This window comes from Taudactylus pleione, unplaced genomic scaffold, assembly GCF_031769625.1.
Source record: "Taudactylus pleione unplaced genomic scaffold, aTauple2 ptg000587l, whole genome shotgun sequence".
Lineage (NCBI taxonomy): Eukaryota > Metazoa > Chordata > Amphibia > Anura > Myobatrachidae > Taudactylus > Taudactylus pleione.
In genome coordinates, this window is record NW_028284989.1 from 2,925,197 (window position 1) to 2,941,250 (window position 16,054).

The following is a 16,054-nucleotide window of genomic DNA, read 5'->3' on the forward strand; positions in this document are numbered from 1 at the left end:
AGTCATATTGCCATACAATTTATTATTATTTCCATTTTCAGCTTTACTCCTCACCAGAGCCGTAACTAGACTTTTTGGTGCCCTGTGCCAGAAAGAGCATTGGCGCCCCCCTCATTTTTCAAAGGCATATTATGTACCCAAAAAAGGGCCATGGCTTCATGGGGAAGGGCCAGGGAAGAGATAGGAGATGCCAGGAGATGATGGGGATGAAATAAGAGGAAGCTACAAGTGAGAATGATAATAAACAGAAATGTGAAAGGCCAAAACAGCACCCCCTGACCTGTGGTGCCCTGTGCGATGGCACCGGCCGCACTACCCTAGCTATGGCCCTGCTCCTCACATCCTCTCTTGGTAAACTCCTTTCCTTTCATTTCTTTCCCTTTCCCTTTCCCTCCTGGAACAGGTGTTGCTTCACCTGTCATTGTCCCTTGCGCATTGTGACTAGCAAAATAGTTTCCAGACCTAAGGGTTAATATGGTAGCTGTACCAGCAAACATGTTATATAATGCAGATTACTTTTTAAAAAAATCTTTGTTAACCGCAGCTTGCGGGCTACCTATGGCTCTAATTGAATAGCCCCGCTGCTTCAATTAGCTTGCGGTAAATGACCGCGTCCAATCAAATTCCCCCTATAGTATGTAACTTTATCTTATCTTAGAGAAAATGAGCATAAGATTTTTACTACAAAAGCAGAACTTTGAATTGGTGTTTTCTTTTTTATTCTTGATGGATTTTCCTATTATCTACTCTCAGGTGTCCCATTAACAATGCGCACTGAAGATAGCTTGGTGTCAAAGGATAAGTGTTCCTTATGAAGCAAATCTACAAGTCCGTAATGTGTACGCCTTAAACTATAAATTGCTGAACATTATATACATGTGAGTCTTTTAAAGAGTCTCTCTACTGATATTCAAAAAAAAAAAAATTGTTTATTTGTATTTTTTTTACAGTTGAATTTATTTTTATTTGAAATATGGGCGACATATCTCAAGTAAGTGTTTCAAATGTTATAAATAATTCTGTGCCAGATTTAAGAATATGTATTCTATCACAGCATGTAAAAGTACATTGCAAAGGAAATAACTGTAGTAAAGTCATTATTACACATATCGACTTTCACCCCCTAAAGATGGTCATCAATAAAATTTGGCACTTGGCTGTAAAAAAAAAAAAATCAAATTTGTTAAATGTTTGACATTGCAGCTACCACATTTTGTTCTTATATATATTTACCATTATCTAATTCCTCTCCTGAGAATTTGTGAGTTTCACTTTTCAGTATTTGTATTATTGAAATATGAAAATAATTGCTTAAAAAAATCTATCAAGCCTGAAATAACCTTACAAAACAATCATGGCTCACTGAAAGGCTGATTCTATAACTTTGCACCTAGATAAAACCATGTTGCATTGTAGGTGGGGCAGATGCACAGTAAAATGTACAGAGAGATTCAGATTTGTGTGAGACATGTCCAAACTAAAATATAATTTGCAGTGTAAAAATATTGCTGTCCAGTATTTTTTGGGCAACATTCAAAAGCAGCCAGTATTTACCATTGTTATAATACTGTAACAATTTTATGGGACAGTAATACACAAAGAGCATGAACCTGCCCAAATAAAATATTGCCATTTAATTTAATGATATTTAGTAGGTGTTGGGAATTATGTAATTTATTTCTTGAATTTTCTGTATGGTTAACTTACTATCTGCTGTATGATTATAAAACATACTCTGAATAATGGTACATCTGGAATCATATTTAGCAATCACAACAAAAAAACAAAACAATTTTATTCCTCCCTCTATTTTTCTGTGTAGAATCCTCAAATTTGTTTAGATCTAGTAGATACCATGCCCAGTTACACTATAAATCTAATATTTAAAAAAAATCTAACTCAAAATTGCATTTGGGAAAGATCCTGCTTATAGTCTGTGCATTTCACATAATTAGATCTGTGCTATGAAATTTTTTGGTCTTATTGAAAAAACAAAAAAGTTTTTACCAATTTGTCACTTAGTGTACAGTATATTAAGACTTTCAAGTTTTAGTTCCCATTATAAACACTGGGGGCAAAATTCACAAATGATTAAACAAAAGTAATCGTTTTAGAACTGCCTTTAATTTAGCTCGGCTCATATGTTGCTTCATTTTTTTTTGTTTAATCCCAACAGGTTGCGCCCACTTTAACAGTTTTAGGGGTGATTTTGTACAACATAAACCTTATAAGAGCTTGGTTGATTTGTGTTAGTTTCCATCCTGTATGATCTTATGTGAAACATAGGAGATCATCTATTGAGGTAGCAGTCTCAGGCAACAGATATTTGGGGACCTCAAAATGAGGTGGTTATTATAAATACTGTATAAATTTTTCTTACAACAAATATCCAAATTAGGCACGTTCATACCATTTATTGACCTAGTCATTTTTATTCAAATTCCAAATATATACAAGTCTAATGGGTGCTACAAATGAAGAAAAAATGTTTTATTGTATAAAGTATTAGATGGGTGCTATTTTAATTGCTGCAAAAGACAAAATTAATTGTGAAAAAAAGGGATAAGAAAAGGTGTGTCACAGGAGTGGCTTCTGATCCGACAGAAAGGAGGAGCCTGGAAATTTAAATTATTTCCATTCGCTGCAGTGGCCCCCACTTTGTTCATCCCCCCCAGATTTTTCTATGCGGTCTAACGATTATAGTTTGTCTCCCCAGAATATCATTCATTGTGGCTTAATATCTTTTCTGGAAATTAAACAATGCAGATCTATACAGAAAAGTCTAAAATGGCACAGAAATAAATATCATACATTTGCTTCAGTTTTAACAGCTGAGCATATTGGATACATTTACTTGTTTTACTGTATCTGAACCGATGATGTTAATTAGACTATTTTAGTAGCAAAAAAATTCTACATAACTAGACATCCAATCATTCTGAGACATGAATCAACTATTGTGTAAATGTTGTAATGTCACAAGGGGCGCAGACATGATACTGTATCTGCTATTATTTGACAACTGTAAAGGTTCTTTGATCCTAGTATCTAACCACTGTACTTATTCACATCTATCAAGAGTGACACTGACCGATGGAATACAAGGTCACACATGCTAATAAAGCCACTTCAATACCTTATGTAAGAAAACACAGAAAACTATTTACTCATTATACCCTGAACAGTAGTGCCCTAAACATGTTCCTAATTTGCTTACACAGTCCTAACTAAGACCAGAATTGTGGAAAGTTAGCTAATTTTTACTAAGCATATCTAGTAGCAAATTAACTTCTAAAAATATCATCATCATCATCATCTTATATAGCCCCAGCATTAACATTGTACATATTTATAGTTTTATAAAAAACATGGAAACATTAAGTTTAGCTCTGTGGATTAAAGTTTAGATTTAATATCTGATTTCAACATTAAAATGCATTTGAATTATGAATAGCAAGCCAATGAAAGTATAAACTATAATACATTGTATATTTTTTTTATTTATATTATTAAACATACTGTAAGTTTACTCTAATATCTTCAGATTCATCAACATTTCTGCTGTGTTCAAGATCTGTACCTCTCATCCACATACTAGGAGGTAGTTATTTATCCGACATTCACAATGCTGAGAAACCCATTGTCAGCAGTGTAATGTGGCCAACTTGGTCCTAATGTTATTTAAGGCTTTGTAATTGGCACTAAAACTTTAAAGATGCTTTACCAGTGCCAACATTGTGATTGTCGGAACATCATACCAATCCCATATACTCATTGCTTACCACCATTCCTGGCGACATCCCAATAAAATTAATTTCTGTATACAATAAGACTTTCTGCAGTCTCTGAAAACTCAACTGTTTCATCTTCCCAAATTAACCTCCGTGGCCTATTTTACCTGCAGTAATTACCTGCTCTCCACACAGTTCATGCAAAACTTTTCAGTACATTTATATTTATTTTTACTGAAATAATCAACTGATTGCTAAACCAAGATCGTCAGACTGGATCATATATCCCCACCAAAAATGTTCTCTCCTTTTAATTTGAATGTAAGCTTGTGGACAAGGCCCTTGTATCTCATTGCCTGTTTGGTAATACCCAATACTCTTTTATTGATGTATTTGCTCTCTACAGTACAGAGAGTAAATACAATCAATTAAATCAATTTAAACTTTAATATATATATATATATATATATATATATATATATATATATATATATATATACTGTGTATTACATAGAGTTAGTAGTAAGATCTAGTTATTAGGTCAGAGGTTCCCAAACTCAGCCCTCAAGGCACCCTAGCAGTACAGGATTTAAGGATATCCATTCTTGATCACAGGTGTTAATCATGGAACAGTGTATGCAGATCGGCTGATGGTGCGTGCTGCACATGCACCGGCCAGTATTGCGATCACAGTACAAGATACAAAGCCATCACAGAGTGCGTGATGGGATGTCAGCGTTTGGGGGTGGTGACGGGAGAGTGGTTGGAGAAACGCAGGCATGCCAGTCCAACAGCATACGCCGCCTGAGTACTCACTGGGTGCAACGAGAGTTGCAATTTCTGAGACAGGTCAGACCTGCTGTAATTGTGCATAAGGGTCCGATGTTAATTGATGTTACCAATGTATATGCAAGATTGCGAGGTCTTAAGGATGTGCGAAAGTGGTAGTGGGCATCTCTATGTTGAGTAAGCAGTGAACTGTGTGCATAATCGCAGCTGCCATTCGTAGCGAATCAAGCCCTCAGTTTAATTTAACCATCTGTGCTCAACCATGGATATCTCTAAAACATGAACTGTTCTGGTGCATTTGTGAACCTCTGCATTAGGTGTTAGTTTGCATCTTGGCATACAGATTTAAAATACAGACAGATTTACAGTTTGCTAAGGGCACAACAACTCTCCATTGCATTGGTAAAGATAAAGCTGGTTAGAATCTATGTGCTGCTGTACAAGCGAGAAGGAAACATTTATTTTCTGCATGAAATAGCAAAATGCATTTGCACTCAATACATCAGAGCATGGTTTGTCTATGTACATAGAGACATGGACAAATGTGTTGGTACCCTTACTGCTCATTGAAGCCAGAGCTGTTTCGGTAGCACGAGGGGGACCTACCGTACACAATATTAGGCAGGTGGTTTTAAAGTTATGGTTGATGGGGTGTTTATTTGTGTATGTATGATGATCACACTCTTTAACACAGTAATGTCAAAAAAGTGATATTTACTGTATTCAGAGCTTTTAATCATACTGATAAAAACAGACACACTTATTTAGGAACAGCATCCTTAAAGTCATGGAAGCAGTTAAAACATGTTAAATGGCCATTTCCATGCCCCACACCTTCCTCAGGGGCTACTTTGACACCTACTATGAGCATGAACCCTATTAAATACCCCTAATGGTGCCAAAATTGCATCAAACAGTTCCAACTTAAACATATGTCATACAAAAATTCACCTGACGGTTATCCTTATTTGGAAAGGATAATTATAGAAAGCTAAAAAATAAAGTAAATCCCTTTGATAAATATAATGTCACAATTTTAATAACAATCAATCATGAAACATAATAGATTCTTAAAAGCAGCTAGTAAAACACTTCAAAAGTGATGCCGTAAACCAGCTAATTGCCGATTTACATAATAAGCAATGAGGACAAATGGATTTATAGTCCAAATTTTATATAGAGATACTAATTCTGAAAAGAATAATGAAGCCTACTCCTTAGTGGTAAATTGAAGTCCCGTGTGTTATCATCCAAATAAGGGAGAAAAATATATATATGTATATGAAAAAAAGCAACAATGTTCCGGAATAGAGGTTTAACTCTTATATTTATATATATATATATATATATATATATATATATGATCAATAATAGTTCACTTTACCAGCTCAAATGGTAATATAATAAAATTCCATGTGATACAATTCCAGAGAGACTGTTGGGGAATTAATCAGAGTTCCATTTAGCACCAATCAAGACAGCTGGCTGGTTAATAGCATCGGCCAAGTTGTAGTAAGTGGAGCTATACAGCCAAAGTATGCTGGCTCCGTATGTACTCACAGCCTCCACCTGTAATGGAGTCTCCGCAATGTCTCATCTGAGGGTGATACCAGCCATCTAATACATTCGTGAGACATAGAGATTTGGGGACCATAGGGACCGCATCACAAGTGAAAGCCCTGATGGGCGCTACCTGCTTCTTACTGCACTTGTAAGGCATAGAAGTCGGGACATTGCGGAGACTCCGTTACAGGTGGAGGCTGTGAGTACATATGGAGCCGGCATACTTTGGCTGTTATTAAAATTGTGACATTATATTTATCAGAGGGATTTACTTTATTTTTTAGCACTTTCTATAATTATCTTTTTCATGTTTGTGTATTTATGGAGTGCTCCCAACACTCCTTTTGAAAGCTGCTTGATTAGTTGTTTTTTATTGTTATTTATTATTTATATAATTTGTGCACCTGATATATACTTGATTTAATATCAAATATTTTTTGGTTATCCTTATTGTTTCCCACTTGATATATACATGTGTCTAAACTTGAAATTGAATATAATCTGCTGTTACCCGGCAACATATCCAAACATAAACAAAAAATTACTTATCAAAAACACTATTTTCAATTGTTGTAGAATATTGGGAAAACCGGCATGTTTTGAAAACAACACATACAGTAGAGCTAAACATGTTGCGATCACATCCACCCAGAGTGTACATACAGACTTTTATTAATATAGAAAAAAATCTACTAAATGTAATAAAGAAAGGAAAACCATAAAACTATCAGAAAGGGCTTATAAAAAATTATCTAATATACTATATAATTTACATACTGTGTAATCATAATGATTGAAAGAAAATAGGTAAGTTTATACTCTTTGTTCCAATAATGAAACATTAATTAATGGTCCCTACAGGAGTAGCAGTCTGTTTTAATTACCCCCTCTCCTATGTGACATGACATATATATATATATATATATATATATATATAACTTCAGGTGTAGTTCTTCCCAGCTTATTAAGTGGCAAGACTCTTTTTGTAGTTACTGCTGTCTCCATTTCTGCATTATCTGTCTATATTGTGTTGTTTTCTTTGGATGTGAAGTACTGTTAACCTGTTGGTACATACACCACTGTTCGCTTACTTAAAGCAAGTGACCAATTAGAAAGTTTTTAGGTCAGGGTTCTGTGTTGTGTATTGTTGTTGTTTTAGTAAGGTGGGGCAAACTATAGTTCTAATCAGGCTAAGTGTCATGCACGAGTGTGTATTTGTTACAGGAGATGGCAGACTATGTTGTGTCAATAAGTGACTTATGCCTCCCCTATCTGTTCTTTCTGCTTCCCCATCAAATTCCTCAATCAATTTTATGTTGATATGATCTAATATGAGAGGACAAACTATTCCTTCTCTCAAAAACATCATTATCTCTCATAAAGTACATTTATTTGACTAAATTAGCCTTTCAGAAAGATTTACACAACAGAATTCCATGCAACATAATCTATTTTAACTCCCATCTAAGAGTCAGGCCCTAAGAATCTGTGTACTGACCTGAGTGTTCTAATTATACTGTGTGCTAGTTACCTCTTTGTTTAGCCATTTGTGAACCATTGTTAATTACCCCTTTGAATATGTTTTACCAGTCCTCAATTCAAGTTGTTTGGTGGCCACCACCATGTCAGTCAGTAGATGGCTAGCCTAGGTCAAGACTAACCTAGGTCAGCATCCTGTACAATCCTTGTCTTAAAGCACATCACCATATTGTGTGGTACCTAAAGAAATCCAGGGTTTCCATTCCATGACCCAAAATAGCCACTACAACTCCCTATGGTAAGCGCATATATTGTACAAACATTACACCCTGTCTCAGGTAGTCCAGTTCTAACTGCATCACAAGATATTGGTGCCTACCACAAGGACCATAGAGTAACCTCCTGGAATAATTAAGATGTGCTTTCATTCACAAAGTATTCTATTCACAAAGTATCCAAATTGAACAGTTGAAAAAACAGTTTCCATTTATCTGGACCTAACCATTTTCCTTTTTTCATCTGTCAGGTATGTGATATCCACCATCCTGCAATCTTCATACTCTCTGAATTTTATGCAATCAATCTAATCTAAATGTATGTAATTTCTTAAATTGAAGCAATAGTCATTACCTGTTTTTGAGATTTTTCAGTGAAGCATAGTTTATGATGGCCTACTGGGCTGTTGTTTACATAGTCAAACACAGGGCAATTTACAACTTAGGATCAGATAGACATTTGTCTCAGATGTAGCCAGTGTTAATAAGCCACAGGATTTCTTAAGGTGCATACACACACAATGACTGAGTTAATGAACGATTTTAGTAAACGATTTTCTACCTTGAAAAAATGAACTAAAATCATTTACTAAAGTTGTTGATTTACTATGTTCATTTAAATGTAATGAACGATTTTTATGAACTACAAATGATTTTTGCATATTAACTTAATGAAAATCGTTGAGTTGACAAGTCTGACTGAACTACAAACTACAAACGTGAATGTGCATGAACAATAATCGTTAATCGTTTGACTCAGAAAGTGAAAGATTTTTTCAAACGATTATCGTTAAACGATAATCGTTCAAAAAATCGTTGTGTGTGTAGGCACCTTAAATAGTCACATCAAGGAGAGCTGTGCTCGATTTGAGCTGTGCTTTCAATTCACAAAGTATTCTCTTCAAAAAGTATTCTATTCACAAATTATCCAAACCGAACAGTTAAAAAAAACAGTTGAACAAACTTTAAACAACATCTGAGATCAGGTAATTTCTATAGCAAACTTTATATTTGTTTATGCACTATTCTTAAAATTTCTCCTTTTATTCAAAATCACCATGTACAGTACCAAATATTGTTTTTTTTCTTATTTCACTCCATGGTATTTTCCCTAAGGCTATTACATCCTTCACTCTGCCTGGATCTCACCACTCTGTACACATTGCAGCCTCAATAATCTATTCCCCTCTTATGAACACACATGAGCTTTTTACTTCTCTATATACATGGACAATAACACCCGCAACCTGTTGCCATAAAAAACTTTCATAAACCTGCCACCACTGTATTTATATCTCTCTCCTTTTACTTCTATTAGCTGGTGACTTATCACCAAATCCAGGCTCCACCAACATGCCCCACTCACAATGGAATATAAATCCAGCAAACCTCAGATACATCACATGCCTACCGTCACCCTCCATAACACTAAAATGTGCCTTATGGAATGCATGCTCTGTCTGCAATTAACTAACATCCATCCATGACCTCTTTTTTTTCAAATAACCTCAACCTTCTGGCGATAACAGAAACATGGCTCACACAATCGGACACCTCCTCTCTTGTAGCACTCTCATATGGTGGCATACACTTCACACACACACCTCCAGGCATGGTAATAGTAAAGGAGGTGGGGTTGGAATATTACTGTCCCAATATTTCACAAACCCTGTTCTCCCACAGGTATCATCACTCACATCTACATAATTTGAAGTACATTTTATCTGGACTTTCACCCCTTTCCATCTGCACATTGCTGCTATCTATCACCCACCTGGGCCACCCCAACAATTTCTGGAAGATTTTTTTGCCTCTTCCTCTCTTGGCCACTCCCAATTGACTGACTCCTCTACTCATCAGGAGGGCCACTGTCTTTATCTTGTATTCCCCAGACTATACTCAGTTTCTGAATTCATTCATTCTCCTTTCCCTCTCTCAGATCACACCCTTATCACCTGCATACTCTCCTCCATTATGTCAATCACAATGTCAATCAAATCTACCAAGCCTCCTCAAACCTGCAGAATTATTAATGCTATTAATTTTCAACATCTAGCCACCACTCTGCAACAACTACTCTTACCAATTGATATGTTCACTTCTAATGAGATAACTGTATCACACCTGAACCAGACCCTAGAAATAGCCTAGAAGTGACTCCAGCTACCCATCACACTCCACATAGACTTAGACGTCAACCGTGGCATTCTAAATTAACAAGACCCCTACAAAAACTCTCATGTAAAGTAGAACATCAATGGTGTAACTCTCCAAGTGACTTCCTCACATATAAGACTATCTACCACTCTAATTATAATGCTCTGGACACTGCCAAACAAACATATTTCCAATCTCTCATCTCTGCCAAAGCCTATAACTCCAAACGACTTTTTAATATATTTAAATTGCTTCTTACCCCTCCTTCACCCAACCCACCTGCTACTATCTGTGCACAAGATCTTGCTTCCTATTTAAAGGACAAGATTGATAATATTCAAACACTCATCTGATCTTCCTACTCTATTTCCTCTCCTCTTGATCCTATAGCCTCACAAATCAGTAAAGCTCTGTCTCCTGTGCTCATCCCACCCTTAACTAAAATCTGTAATCTCCCTTTCTCTACTGGTATCTTTCCATCACTGTGCAAGCATGCAGTGATTACTCCCGAACTCTAGCTCAAATTACCACCCCAGCTCCCATGCTGCTTCCAAGCTACTGTTGAGACTTGCCTACACTCGCCTAACACACTTTCTAAACTCTCACAACTTATTGGACCCACTATAGTTAGGCTTTCATTCCCAACAATCCACTGAGACAGCAATGACTAAGGTAGTGAATAATCTGGTCACAACTAAAAAAAACCTCACCTCATCAAACAAGCTTATCAGATTCCAGAACTGCCAACATAACCTGCATAGATTCCATTTAATTACATCCCTTCTTACAAGTCCATACATAACCTCACATATTCTCTCTTTCTTCACTTTCACATACTTCTAACCCTGTGTCAACTTTTCTGTGTGACTGGATCATATAGCTCCCCAAGAACATCTGCAATCTGGCTGGACCAATTTGCAATATGTAGCACCTATCCTTGTGTATCAACACCTATTTCCCTATAGATTGTAAGCTTGCGAGCAGGCCCTCTTATCTTTATGTCTGTCTGTTACTACCCAGTTTTGTTCTACTAATGTTCTTTCCAATTGTAAAGTTTAATGGAATATTCTCCGCTATATAAGAAACTGTTAATAAATAATAATATATGATTTTTCTTTGTGATCTCAGCTGGTGTTCTTCTTCTTCTGACTTGATTGGCACAAGTTTTCCTACCCAAACTTACTTATGGATAAAAAGGAGATAAAAAATGATATAAAAAATTACCTTATAAATGTGTTTTGTAACATTTGGGAACCTTATAAAAAAAGTAATGGGTATGTAATGCTGGCTGTCGGGATGCCTCCAGTCAGAATACCGACAGAGGCAACGCAATGGTTGGTATTCTGACAGGGTTCGGGTTAGTATACTTACCCTTCCCCTTACCCCCCTTATCCTAACCCACCCTTTTTTGTAGCCTAACCCTAACCCTCTACACCATGCACCCTAACCCTCCCCTTTAGTGCCTAAACTTAAACCACCCCTTAGTGCCTAACCCTAACCTTCCCCCAAAACCTAACCCTGTTATGCTCCCTAAACCCCCCCGCAGCTAACACTAAGCACTTCCTGGACTTACCTCCTTTGGACACAGAAAAAAAGAGATATTTGCCCTCCAGCACACTGCAGCAAAAACAATACTTAAATCCTACATAATAATAGAGATTTAGAGGTATTGGTTACACATATTTGCAAATATATGAATAAGCGCCAGGCCAATCGTCAAGGCTCCTCTATACTGGCGTCCCTAATATTAAGGGGCTCACGTCTGAGAAGCAAGGCACCCCAAAAAAAATTCCAACCAAGGGCCATCCCCAGGGCATCACACGAAAAAGGGAAAAATGTGATAGTGAAATATGTAGAAAAGATGTGTAAAGATAAATCAATAAGTGTTAATGAAACGATAAAGAATAAAAATGACATATATAATGTACAAACAAATAGAGAAGTGATAAAAGTATTCTATGTGAATTAAGTGGTGATGCCATGAGAAAGGCCCAGTCAGAACCCCCCCGGGGGCCCCACTCCCAAACGCTCACCCCAAAATAATTATTGCTACATAATGGTAGCACCCACTCTGGGTCATATAATTACAATTGATGTACTGCATGATAACAGTACATATGTAAGCTGAGAGCTAACTTACCTAATTCTAACTTAGAATACTTTTATCACTTATCTATTTGTTTGTACATTATATATGTCATTTTAATTCTTTATCATTTCATTAACACTTATTGATTTATCTTTACACATCTTTTCTACATATTTCACTATCACCTTTTTCCCTTTTTCGTGTGATGCCCTGGGGATGGCCCTTGGTTGGAATTTTTTTTGGGGTGCCTTGTTTCTCGGACGTGAGCCCCTTAATATTAGGGACGCCAGTATAGAGGAGCCTTGATGATTGGCCTGGCGCTTATTCATATATTTGCAAATATGTGTAACCAATACCTCTAAATCTCTATTATTATGTAGGATTTAAGTATTGTTTTTGCTGCAGTGTGCTGGAGGGCAAATTTCTTTTTTTTTCTGTGTTCAGAGTAAACCCCGCCCTTTACAAGCACCATGCTGTGTTATGCAATTAAGCTGATCTGAGCAACTACCATTTTTCTTTTCTTACCTCCTTTGGGCTGGCATCCTTTGGTGTTCGGCCATCGGGATTGTTGGTATTTTAACACCTATCTTAAGTCCCTTGTCAAGATTCCCCTGTTGGTATTGAGACCGGCGGCATCAGGGCCACCAGTCTAATAAATACATCCCATAAAAATGCATAAATAATGTATCTAATTGTAAGCATAAAAGTGTGACTTTGAGTTATATGGATCAAACCTTCTAAAAAGGACAAGTGCAGGTGTTACCGAGCAAACAAGTATATTCACGCTATTATTTATCTAGTCCACATTATAAAATTATAGGAAGAATATGATTGGATACTATGTACAACACCCCCACTTTTTTGAAAGTTTTGATAAATCTCCCACTATATCTTTTCTCAGTCAATTATAGTGGACCATAATATTTTTTATTTACTGTACATGTTGATAACACAGATAACTAATTGGTTGTTCAAAGTACATAATCATCTTGTTTACAATTTTGAAAAGTTAAATAAAAGTAGATATGTGTGGGTTCTTTTCGCCATAATTATCGCAAGTTCGGATAAATTCGGATTTATTTTATTGGCTATCCAAAATACCTGATAGCCGATAGCCAATGAGATGCTGTTTTTGAGATCGGAACATATCCGAGTAAAACCGAACCCGCACATCTCTAAATAAAAGTAAAACCAACAATGTTATTTTTCATGATTTTTTCTTCTTTTTCTTCCCTCACAGAAATCTAGTTTGAATATGGCACAAGTTAACAGTACAATTGTTACTGAATTTATTCTACTAGCTTTTCAAGAGCTTCATCAATTCCAGATTTTGCTTTTCATTGTGGTTTTAGTAATATACAACACATGCATTGTTGGGAACATTATCATATATTTGCTAATTAAGTTTGATGTTTCTCTTCATAAGCCAATGTACTTTTTTATCAGTACATTTGCCATTTTGGAAATTATATTTATCTCTATCATTGCCCCAAAACTTTTGGATATCCTCATTGCAGGTAAAAACAGGATATCATTTGTTGGCTGCTTTATCCAACTGTACTGTACTGACATGACGGGGATTGTTGAATGTTATCTCCTGGTTATTATGGTCTTTGACAGACACTTAGCCATTACTAACCCTTTGCATTACTATGCGGTAATGAACCGCGCATTTATAAAACTTGCCATACTCCCATGGATTGTTGGGTTTGTTGCTGCTTCCATCCCCACCATCTTCACAGCTCGCTTAGAATTCTGTGGTCCTAACATGATCAACCATTTCTGTTGTGATTTGGTTCCACTACAGAGTTTAGCATGTTCTGATCCCTTCATCAGCAATCTAATCACGAGCATAACAGCCATCTTTGTGGTGCTTTTCCCCTTTGTCATCATTATAGTGTACTATATACATGTCATAATCACAATCTTAAAGATCAAGAGCGGAGAAGGTAAACATAAAGCCTTCTCCACCTGTTCTTCACACCTTATTGTAGCCAGCCTTTTCTTTGGCACGGGCATTATTGTCTATGTATATCCAAATGGCAGCAGATATGAGAAATTCTTTGCCCTAATATACAAAGTTATAACCCCATTGTTGAATCCTTTTATATATACATTGAGAAACAAAGATGTGAAGATAGTTTTCATAAAATCATTTAGAGTTCTCATTAGGATGACAAGAGGAAAATGAGGATACTTGAAGAAAAGCTAATGATACTTTTATATGTTTGTATGTTTATTATAGTTATAATTAGCATTACATATTTTTTATCTTTAAACTGTTTAGTGCCATCTCCATACAAATTACCTTGATGCTCGTCCCACACTCTGAAAGCCATCATTATACAGTAAATCCATTGCCTCATAATACTCACTTGACTTAGTATTTTGATTTTGTGATTAAGAACTTTGGTGATCTTTGAAGTACCTCTCACGTAGTAATTGGGTAACCTTCTAGACACTAGAGCAGGGGTTCCCAACCATGGTCCTCAAGGCACACTAACAGTCTTGGTTTTAAGAATAGCCATACTTGAGCACAGGTGTCTTAATTAGTATCCCAGTTAATTTGATTAACCATCTGTGCTGCAGCATGGCTATCACTAAAACCAGGACTGTTAGTGTGCCTTGAGGACTGAGGTTGGGAATGACTGCACTAGAGGGTTGATTCTGAGATGAAAGCAAATTTAAAAAAATAAATAAGCAAGTAGCTTTGTATCTGGAACAAACCATGAGGGCTTATGTAATAGGTTGCAAGCTGCAACGGCTGCGGGGATTCATGCGAGTCTTCGCGTATTTTTAAAGCGGCAATAATTAAAAAGGCAAAAGCAAGCTGGCTTTGCCTTTAGAATGATTGCTGCTTTTAAAATATGGGAATACTTGCATGAATTCCAACAGAGGTTGCAGCAGCTCACAACCAATTACATAAGCCCATATGTGTCAATGTAAGGGGAGCAAATGCATTTATTATTTTTCCATGCAGGGTAAATACTAGCTGCTTTTGCATGTTGCCCACAAATACTGGACAGCTTAATTTTACACTGCATTTTAGATTTGAGTTTGGACATGCCTCTCCCACTTCTATATCTTTCTGCACATTTTAAATTTGTCCCCATCTGCAGTACAGCATGCTTTACCAAGATGCACAGTTACTTGCTCTTTTTTGCTTTGCTCCCAATTCAGAATCTGCCCCTACCAAAGATCACTAATTATATCAATTAAGAAAGCATAATCAAGTTGAGATTGCTATCCCCAATGTCTCCCGATACACGTAAAAGTAGAAAACCTGTATCATGTTAGGAGTGAAATAGAAATACTATTTTAATATTCTTTTAGAATTTGTAACCGACCATGTGGCCAGGAGGGAGGATGGTAATTTTCAAGGTGTAATGACAATGGGCCAATTTTTAACATGGTGGCCTGAAGCTGTAGGTCCATTCATCCCATTGTTAATCTGGCCCTGGTGATATAGAATAACAAAACTCTCCAAATAAAAGGTAGAATATGTCAGTGATATGAGGCTGCAGTGTTCAAGAGACTTACACATCATAGGAACTGCAAATGACTAAGTGGAGCTTTAATTGCATTTCATAGTTGCCAACGTCTTTGTGAATTTTAGTACTGAGATGGTTTTAACTATTAGATGTTTCCAAATATTTTATTAATTTTCTATAGTGGTAGAAACCTTGATACTTAACAACAATATAAGAATTTCCAGACTAAAGCACACGCAAACAGAGGTCCAATATTGGGATTCTACTAACATAAAAAAGGGGGTATACCTGTGCAACATAGTCTACAAATGAGTGCCTTCTTACTTTCCCTTTCCTAAAATATTGTATCTCCATATACATATAGACATTACTATGAACTAGAGATGTGCGGTTCCAGTCTCGAAAAATCGGAATCTGAATTTTGTGCATCCGGACAGAGCCTAGTCGCAGTTCTGATCTCCTGAGAAGATCCAGATAAAT

The 16,054-nt window shown here is 36.3% G+C and overlaps 1 protein-coding gene across 1 annotated transcript; it reads left to right on the forward strand.

The window, feature by feature from the left end:
* The first annotated feature begins 13,338 nt into the window (after nucleotides 1–13,338).
* LOC148481274 (olfactory receptor 10A3-like) lies at nucleotides 13,339–14,274 on the forward strand. The gene has a single exon (XM_088453729.1). The coding sequence runs from the start codon at nucleotides 13,339–13,341 to the stop codon at nucleotides 14,272–14,274; it is 936 nt and encodes a 311-aa protein (XP_088309855.1).
* The last annotated feature ends 1,780 nt before the right edge of the window (nucleotides 14,275–16,054 follow it).

What these genes read in the sequence shown, in the direction of transcription:
- LOC148481274 (XM_088453729.1), top strand. Translation starts at nt 13,339, where the DNA reads ATGGCACAAGTTAACAGTACAATTGTTACTGAATTTATTCTACTAGCT.